This window comes from Parasteatoda tepidariorum, chromosome 3, assembly GCF_982258835.1.
Source record: "Parasteatoda tepidariorum strain Cologne lab strain chromosome 3, Ptep-v5.0, whole genome shotgun sequence".
NCBI lineage: Eukaryota > Metazoa > Arthropoda > Arachnida > Araneae > Theridiidae > Parasteatoda > Parasteatoda tepidariorum.
Genome location: NC_141757.1, coordinates 79,408,665 through 79,419,184, shown reverse-complemented (window position 1 = coordinate 79,419,184; position 10,520 = coordinate 79,408,665). Strand labels below are relative to the sequence as shown.

At 26.9% G+C, this 10,520-nt stretch overlaps 1 protein-coding gene across 1 annotated transcript; it reads left to right on the top strand.

The window, feature by feature from the left end:
- The first annotated feature begins 3,382 nt into the window (after positions 1–3,382).
- LOC107437069 (ras-related protein Rab-43) lies at positions 3,383–8,931 on the top strand. The gene is made up of 4 exons (XM_016048952.4): positions 3,383–3,613; positions 5,010–5,172; positions 6,916–7,035; positions 7,659–8,931. The coding sequence occupies exons 1-4, from the start codon at positions 3,422–3,424 to the stop codon at positions 7,802–7,804; spliced, it is 621 nt and encodes a 206-aa protein (XP_015904438.1). The 5' UTR covers positions 3,383–3,421; the 3' UTR covers positions 7,805–8,931.
- The last annotated feature ends 1,589 nt before the right edge of the window (positions 8,932–10,520 follow it).

Below are 10,520 nucleotides of genomic sequence, written 5' to 3'. Positions count from 1 at the left end.
CTTCGAAAAATAAATGTTCAAATTCTCCCCAAAAAATTTTAAATAAACTTAAGATGTCATTACTTCATTCAAAATGCTGTAAATCCAAAATCTAAAAAGTATGTAATCAATTAAATGTGTTATGATGATAAACTAAAATATTACTTTAAGCATTCCTAAAGTCAAAGGCACTAACATGAAACAAAAATATGATTTAAATTAAATAAAGTTAAAATATGACAAAGGCACATATATTGTCACATAAACAAACATAACATAGTTTTGATATTATCAGGGGTGATTGTGAGCCCAAATCAAAATTCCGGAAAATTTCTAGAGTTAAAAAAAAAAACAGTTAAAATTGAAACATAAGAAAAAAATTTAAACAAGGTTTTTTTCCTTTTTCTCAATATCTCTTAGTTTACTTAAAATATATTTTAAATTTTACACATACCAATACCATTTACAAATACCTATGATGACCTGGAGAAGTAATTAAAATTTACAATTATGCCTTTCTTTCTTGAGTTTATGATTATAACAACTATTTACTGATAAAAAATGAGTATTAATCATGAATATTAGCTTATAAAGTATCTCTCTGGCTCTCCCTTACAAACAAATAAAATAAACTATGTTTTTAAGCTCCATCTTTGAAAATTTCATTTCCAGAAACTTCTGTGATCAATGATTTTTTGAAACGTCTGAACCATCGATCTCCGGAAACTTCCGGATCACTGTTTGCGAAAATTCCGAAAATCCGGATTTTTTCCGAAGCACAATCAGCCCTGTATTATATAGTTGCACCTTCTTTACTGTCAAGAATAAAGAATTAAACTAAAAAAGGTGATTTCTGATGCGATTAAAGATGGTTAACCAGAAAGAAAATACTAAAATTGTTGTATGTTTGTTTACATGACATAATTTGAGGGTGTTTCTTTTTTTACATTATCAGTGTTTTCATCATAGAAAAAAAATGGGTGAGAATTTCTCACCCTTTCTCAAAAACAGGGTGAGATTTCAGAAAGTTAAGTGAGATTTCTAAAAACTGAAAAAATACAAATAGACTTGGAAAAAAAATTTCTTTTGTTATAATACATTTTTAACGTCTTCTATTTTTTAAAGCATTGAATATTTTTGCTGCATCATCATAGAAGATTTTGCCTTTACTAGGTATTTGTCCATCTTACATTAGCGCATAAAAAAATTTGAACATCTTACATGAAAAACCATACCTACAGTAAACACGTGGTTGCAGAGAAATGTGTTCTGAAAGGGGTTCCGTGGTTCGGAGGGGTTGTGTTCTGTTGTTCGAAAAGGTTCTGAACAATGCCTACTGGTAAATAGAGAAGCTGGATAACGGGGCAAGTGTTGAAAATAATGAAGATCCAGAAAGAAAAGTGAAACGAATTTTATTCTAAATGACGTAATTCGAAGCTTTTTCCAAAATGAGAGAAATTCGCGAATTTTGAAATTGATTTATAGAATGCGCGAATTTCTCGCGGTAATCATTTTTTAATGCGAGAAAAGAAAAAAATATGCGAGATTCTCGCGTTCTCGCGCTGTAGTGAAAACACTGATTATTTATATTCACTTTGATTAAGCACAAAGTAAACCCTCTTTTATTTGACTGACTCAGTTAATTTTAAACTCTTCCCGTATTCTGTCAGGCAAAGTATTATCTCTTTCATGAATGCGATAATGAGTCTTAAGAGAACTTCTCTGTGTAAAACTCTTACCACAAACTTCACAAATATGTAATTTTTCTTTTGTGTGAGTCACAAGATGAACTTTCACTTTATGAGCTCGTGTAAAACCTTTCCCACAAATAGGACACAAATGTTTCCTTTCTTGATTTGTATGAACACGTATAAAATGCGAAGAAAGATGAGATTTAAGAGAAAATGTTTTATCGCATAATTCACACAGAAATGGTTTTTCTTGAGTGTGAACTGCAATATAATGTGCTCTAGCATGTGTGCTGCGCCCAAAGCCTTTATTACAAACTGGGCACTTATGTCGTTTTTCTTTAGTATGCATAAGATAATGACTTCTGAGAGTCGATTTTAAACCAAAACATTTATGACATTGATCACATTCATACGGTTTCTCTTTAGTGTGGGTACGGTAATGGGTCTCGAGAATATGCCTTTCATAAAAGCTACCTTCACACAAATCACATTCATAAGGTTTTTTATCTGTAAAATGAGCAAGATAATGTTTTTGGAAATAGTATTTATTTGTATATGTTTTATTACACACATCACAATGATTGGGTGGTTTAATGTGGCGTTTCTGATGCCGCCGAAAACGACCTCGACTGTTAAATTTTTTATCACAGATAGCACAAACGTAAGTCATATTTAAATGAAGTGAATAATGCTTATGATACTTATCCTCATTCGTAAACTTTTTACCACACACATCACATTCCCTATATTTTTCAGTATGAGTAAATAAATGTTTTTCTAGACGAACTTTATCGATAAAACTTTTATCACAAATAACACACACATGGCGATCCTCTTTCTCGTGCACTTTACTAATGTGAGCACTTACTGAAGTCTTAGAGGAAAAATTTTTATCGCAAGCAACACAATGATAGGGGCGATCTTTTTCTTTATATAAATGACAAGTTTTTAAATGATGATCACGAAAATATTTCTTGTCTCGTACAACTGACGTCCTTTTATAATGTTCAGGCCTTTGAAAATGCCTATTAAGACTTGATTGGTACGGAAACCGTAAATTACATTTATTACAAACATACGCCATACTTTCATACTCTTTGAGGCAATTGCAGTTTTGAATCGTATCTGAATTTTCTTCTGAATTATCGCTATCGTCGTATTCTTCTTGATGCAAAGCTAAATAAGGACAATCTACGAGTCTACGCACAACAAAGCTTTGGTTATAGACATCACACATATGATATTCATCCTCAGTAAACGTCAGATTTTCGAGATAATTATTTTGTAAATAACTTTTCCGACGTATATCACAAATATAAAAAATATTTTCAGGTGTAATATGAATTTTATTCATTTTTCAACTGTAATTTAATCTATGCTTGCCATTGCTCCATCAATTAATTCTCAATAATTATATATGCTAGTATTTCGTCTAATTTTGTAGATTGAACAACCCTCGATTCAAAATAAACAAATGAAAATATTCTCTAAACTCGTACGTTAAATAGTAACTTTTCAGATAAAACTCATAAAATCTCTCAGGTTTTGTTCATAAATTTAAATCTTTCTACGGATAATCAGTCTAAAAGATTGAAAAGATTTAAAAGTTTGAGTACGTATGACTCAGTAGATGAGTTGCTTGTGACTCAGCTTATAGCTTTTATATTAAAAGTGGATCAGCTGCCAGAAACAGCCATAGCAACATTTCTTTTTGATATTGGCAATATACACGAATTAATAATGTTGTCATTATGGCCAAAAATGTAAACAAAGATAGGCCGTCTGACTTTTATTTCAAGCTTATTTTATTAGGAGACTATAATGTTGGTAAAACGTCAATATTTCGTCGATTCAAAGATAATGAGTTCAAAGAAAGTGGAAATTTAAGCGTCGGAATCGACAATTATTCAAAAGTTATAGAAGTTGACGGACAAAATGTTACCGTAAGACCTAAGTTATTTCCTTATAGTTATTCAATTTATCACATTTTCTTAATTAGCTCTAATGAGAGAACTTTTGAAAAAGCAAACTTTTAATTTTTATTCAATATGAATATTTTGAAACCTTTTAAACTGTACTATTTTACTTTTGACAATCCACTGAAAGATATCTTCAGGCGAACAGTTATGATTATGAAGTATATAATTTATTATTTATTGTCTTAGGAAACTATTTACTTTCCTCAGAAACTTGGTTATGAGAGGACTAAATTTCATGTTATTCATTGACATTTAAAATTGCTAATTGATTCGTGTATAAGATGTATAGCGTATATTTATAATGGTTCTATTTTATCCAAAATGAATTTTAAGACATTTTTTTTTTTAAACATCTCATGAATGAAAATTTTTCTTAAGTATCTTACCAATAGATGGAATATTTAAGTTTTAATATCGTAACCAGAGGTGAATATTAGAGAATAAAAATTTCTATCTAATTTACATATCATTTAATCAACTTTTATTTTATCAAACTTAAGTGTAAATTTATGTTAGTTTGTTGATGCATTATAGAAAGTTGCATGTTTTTGTGCGTTTTTCAAAGTGGATTTTAAATATTATGATGATATTTATATATCGTGATCTGTCATGTCAACTACAATGGCCAAATAAATTTTAAATTTGCAAATTTTTTTAAGAAAAAAAAATCTAGAGGTTTGTCAGGGTGGCTACAAGTCATACCCTTATTGTCGTTTTCTTTCTCTTGTCCTTGAAAGCTTTTATGAATTAGTTAAGTCATTTTATGTACTCATTTTGGTTAAATTGCTGTTGTTCTGAGTAATTTTCCATCAATAGTATAAAGTTTTTAAAAAAGAATTAAAAAAAACTCTTATCAACTAAAATAACTTTTAGTAAACAGAGTGCTATTTTTATTTTAATAGAAATCTCTTTTACCTTTAAAGCCTGTATAATATAATTTGTAACTTTTAAAGTTTTTATGAATTAGTTACGTCAGATATAATCACTTTGATTCAACTGCTGATGTTTAGTAAGCACTTTTGTTTAAATGTTTGCATCAGGGAATAGTGCACCGGTCTGGGTCTAAACTAGCAGAATTACCAATCAATATTATGGAAAATATTGCAATTAGAAAATAGAAAAGACACTTAAATCTATTCATTTATTAAACTGCATTTCTAAGTACACCAAAAACAAATTATAATCTCTTCAAGCAAAAGCCAGTCTCATTCTGTTCTAAAAAAATTTTTAATAAAAGTCATACACGACCTTTTTGATATTTGCGTTGCATGTTTCCTTCTTTTGCTTTTATCAGCCTAGCTAAATTTTACATTTAAAAGTCCTGAGAGGGTGTATTAATAGTTATTTATTTTATTTATAGCTTGTACTTTGGGATACTGTTGGGACAGAGCGATTTCGAACTCTTACTAGGAACTACTTTCGGAATGCTGATGCTTGTCTTATTGTATTCAGCTCTAATGAGCCTGAGACTCTCACTAGCTTGACACAATGGGTGCGAGATGCTGATGATTTTTCAGAAAATGGTTAGTATGTTAAATAATAATAATTGTAAATATTATCTGAAATCTAGCCATTAATGAGTCAAATTTTAATCCTGCTTTGTATGCTCATTATTTTTCTGAGACATTCTTAAATTCTTCTTATTACATTGTTTATGTTTTCTTTAAATATTTTTGAATACTATGTGTACCACATTATAAACATAATTAAATATTAAGAGAAGATTGAAATGATTAATTTATTTAACAATTAAGTATTAGGAATTTTAACAGAGATATTGTTGCATTTTCAACTCAACAACATGAAAGGTCAAAAGTAAATATTTAAAAAATTTAGTAATAACATAACAAAATTTTTACAAAATATGTGCATAGTTTAACAATTTAATTTACTTGGTTTTTTTATTTTTTTTATTTAAAGTTTTATCCAAGATAAAATTTAACTCACATATTGAATAAAATAATTCTTATATATTAACTTATACATTTATTATTTATTTATAATAAAAACAAAAAGAAAAAAAACGAGGAGAATTAAGAAAAATAATAAGCTTTATTTACTTAGCATAAGCTACAAGTATATAGAACTCTTAAAATAAGTTAATAATATAGAGAAAACATGAAAAATAATAAAGATTAATGAAAAGAAAAGAAGAAAAATTATTAAAATAAAATATTTTTAAAAAATTATAAAATGATTATAACAAAAAACAATTATATCCATGACTATTATATTCAATTATATAAAATAATTATATATTGTGATAAATGATTTTATAAAATGATTATATCTGCGAAAAGGAGTGCTTTCTAATATTGTATCAATGTAGCCAAAGCGAAATATATCAATACAATAGTGTAAGGAGCACTAAAAAAAATTTTTTAATGAAATTGAACACATTAAATCAAAAATATATTACACAGAAAACAGGAAATTAAATGTTAAGAAAAAACAGAACAAGACACAAAATGAAATCTGTAGAGCGAGTAGCAAATTCAAATGAACTTACATGCTTCGTAATCTTTCAAGAATGATTTAAAATATTTTCGTAATAAGATTGCCAGATTGCAGAACATGAAAAGAGAAGCTTAAATGGAAGGATTTTGTTTATGGCACTTTCTTACTGCAGTACTGAACCGTATTTGATTTGTTAGTTACTAAGGATTGGTTCTAAAATGGATGTTTGCAAGGTAATAATATTATACTAAATAATTTAAAGAAGTTTATAATTAATAAGGTTGATATTTAACTACACAATTTTAATAATTTTAAAAAATTAACATTTATTTAACAAAAACACAGAGAGAGAAACATGATTTACCCGTTTTGCACAGATTTTTAGCCCAGGATTTGCCCAAATTAGATATTACTATTCAAAACCGTTAAAATAGGCTCAAAGAACAACATCCCAAACACACAAAATTAGAAAAACAAATTAAGAGACGAAACAGAATGAAAACAAAAGTAAGTTAATCGTAGAATATTAAGTGCCAAAGCTGCATTAAATATGATCACTAAAACATAGCACAATAAAGAAAAACGAAGAGAATTAAGAAAAATAAGAAGTTTTATTTACTGCTCATAAGCTGCAGAAATATATTTTTCTTTTTTTCCCCCCGCTTTTTAATGTATGTATATTATAAATATTTTTTTTAAATATTTTATAATTTTTCTTTTGATTAATCTTTATTATTTTCCATGTTTTCTCTATATTTTTAACTTAAATATATATAAACTAGTATTACTCATTCACAATTATTTTTCAGCATTGAAAGCATTGATAAGAAATAAAAATGATTTAAAATGTCTGATTGCTCAAGAAAAAGTTAATGCATTTGCCCATCACCATGACTGTGATATTGTGTTTAACATTTCTGCAAAGACAGGTAATCTCTCTGAAACAGTTTTCTTGTCATATTTTGTCAAAGTAAAGAACTTGTTTGTAAATTTTTAAAACATAAGGTGTTGAAAAAATGACGAAATTGACTTGCCTGAACATAATAAAAAAAGAACAAAATCAGCATTATAAAACACGTGGTTCAGTGTATAATAATCTGAAGTTACAGTTCTTTAAATTTCCCTTTTCCATTTGTCTTTCAGTACATAAATTAACAAGTTTTGGAACTTAATAAATATGTGTTAAAACTATTTATAATAACATCGAGTAAAAAAAAAAAAAAATTAGATTATTCTTCATTAAATCTATTCAAATTTACCCCCCAAAAAAACTTATAGTCGAAAAATATTTTTCTTATTAATAATTTGCTGAACCAGATTATTCATTAAATCCCTAGTTTGTAATGAATGAAGGGCGAAAAAATAATTCATTCTATATTACTTTTAACAGTGTAATTAATTTAAAGCAGAATTTCTGATTTTAGAATAATATTTAAAGTAACTTTATTAAAATAATCCTGGGGGAAAAAAAATTTCTCTTAATACATTTTAGTTATATTTTAGTGATTATCTCTGTAATTGAATTAACCATAAATTTTCTTGCCTTCAATAGGGGAAGGGATTCAAGAAATGTTCAAAACGATTGCGCAAAAGCTCATTTTAAAAAGCAGTCGTGTACAGAAAAATCAATCATTGTTTGAAAGAGATGTTCATCAATTAGATGCTCATGAAGTGGATGTTAAAGCTACCTGCTGTTAAGAAAAAAAAAGTAAAAGAAAGACTTTTTCAAATGAAAATATTTATTTTTTCCTTACACTTAACCTTTATGAAAGCAAACATATTTTAAAAAATGTTTCAAATAAATTCACTATCTTAATGTCTTTTTATAATACAAGATCTGATATTATTTTCCAAGGCAGCCTTTATTTTTAGAGCTTAATAAAAGAAGGTTTTTAGTGATACTAATTAGAGAAAAACATTTCAGAAAGATAGGGCAACAACAAAATGCTATTTATGAAATATATTTTCTCATTAAAAGTATGTTGTTTAATAACCTTGCACAAAAAATTTTAATTCAGTATATACAGCTAACCATAATATGCTTTTTAAGCACATAATCTTGCACTTTTTCTGATTGCCACTCAGTACCTTCTTCTACTAAGATCTTTATTGTAATTGTAAATTTTCGTGCTGGTTACTATGCATTTACATCTTGAGATAGTATATAAAGGGGGAAGAACGGTTTCTGTCCGTTTTTCACAAAAATGGCCCCAGTGACAAAAGGCTATGCTGGGTGTAAAAGGTTCCTGTTCATACTTAAATTGGTCAAGCCAGTTTAGTTAAGTTAGATCAGTGGTTAAAGTCAGCTTATGTGGACATAAAACATTTTTTCCCCCTGATATTTATTTGTTTTGAAAAAGATTTAGTTAAATTGAGAAGAGTGTTCTTCCAATTGAAATAAATAACTTTGCAACAGTTTAAATTTGGATTTTTAACTGTTTATTATCAACAAAAAAATTTAAAAGTTTCTTTTTCTTTTTTTTATCATATATTTTCACAGAAACACTGAATTCTTTTAACTGTGAATTATCTTGAAAACACTATGCATATTGGTTACTTGAATTGTATTTCTTTTTTACTATTTTAAAGCAGTAACGTTTCAATTAAAATTTTTAAAAAAATAGTTTCTTTATAACAATTGTGCCAAATGATCACAAATCTATATTGATCATATAGTTACATTGTACATTTGTTACCTGATGAACACATTGTCACAATCAACAAATTTTAATAAGCATATTTTTCCCCTCATAAACACTTAACTATAATTTCAGTTCAGGTATACTGATATTTTTAATTTAGTTTTCTATATAGTAATTTATAAAGAACTCAATAATTATGCACTCTCAATCTTTAAAAAATTCTTAAATAACTTATGAACATTAAAAGATGTGTGAACAAAATTAAACTATATTCTTGATATTATATAATCTTTTGTTAGGGTCAAATTTCATAATAAACAATTTTTATAATGAGATGAAGAAAGTTAGAAGAATAATTTCTTCTTATCTGAAATGTGATAATCACTTGTAGTCCTTCCTTTATGTATCTAAAAAAAAACACTCAATATTTTTATACAATTTTGTGTAAAAATGAATCTGTGCATTGTAAAAATTAAAAAGTATCAGAAATATCTCACATAATTTCTAAGAAATCTTTTATTTTATGAATCTCTGTACTTTTAATCTAAATACATTTTAATAGATACTTAATTTATTTGCATTTATTTTTTTTAATTGACGCATCTATTTTCTTTGTATTTGTGATACATCAGTTAGAGTTCTCAATAAATTTTTTAATTTATCGTGTTATTATGCAAAATTCTATCTTTTATATAGTTTTCAATCAATGCTTTTGCTGAGGAATGATACTTTTTTTTCTTTTTTTAAAAGCTATGTTTTTAATGTGCATGTGAATCTATTAAATTTTGTTAGTATACATCTTCATAAAAAAAAATCCTTTTCTTATTTCTGAAAACAAAGTTCGTAATAATTATCAAACTTATTCATATTTTAAGAAAAATGTAGCTTATTTAATATATATATTTATAGTCATTTATTAAAATGCTATCAAACACAAATTTATAATTCATTTTTTAACTTTGCAGCTTTAATTTATTTATTTTCCTAAAAAGTTGTCTTAGAAAAATTAATCAGGCTTTGTAGTCTGCCAAAGAAAAAATCGAGATATTTTTCAAAAAATCAGGGCATTTTTTGGGACAGTATACGTATATGGCTAGTTTTGTTAAGAGCAAACTAAAAAAAGTATAATTTGCTCTACTTAAGTGTAATAAAATCAAATTTTATTACAAAATAGTTAAAAAATTATGATTTGTTTTTTATATCAGAATTACTTTGTTTTAACAACTTCTAGTATAGTTTTATCAGCACTAAACAACACATAATAGCATAAAATCAATTCATGAAAAGCTTTCATAGTATTGTTGCATCAAAAGAAAATCTAGTATCAATTAGTTGATAAACCCTCATACCAATATTTAATTGAATTTGAATTAAAGATTTCATTCACCATAAGTTTAAAGTATGGTTTCAAAAATCTTGAAATGCAAAAACACAACGAACATGCCACTTAACATTTTGTACAAAAGTAATTTAGTGGATGATCCCTCAATTCATCATTTAAGAATTCTATAATGTGATTATTGTACTGTTGATTGAAAGCATTCATTTTTGTAATCACATGAAAGAAACCAATCAATATCGGTGAAATTACAAAAGTTCATCCTACAAGATTTGTCACTGCATGTAAAATAGTAATAATAATGTAATTAATAAGGGTTTAACCTCTGAATTCATCACCATGAAAATTTGGGAACATAAAATTGTTAATTAAGTTTGTTTTTCATAGAGTTTAAACAATGAAGCCTGTGGGTAAAGCTAAATGTTTTGCTGTC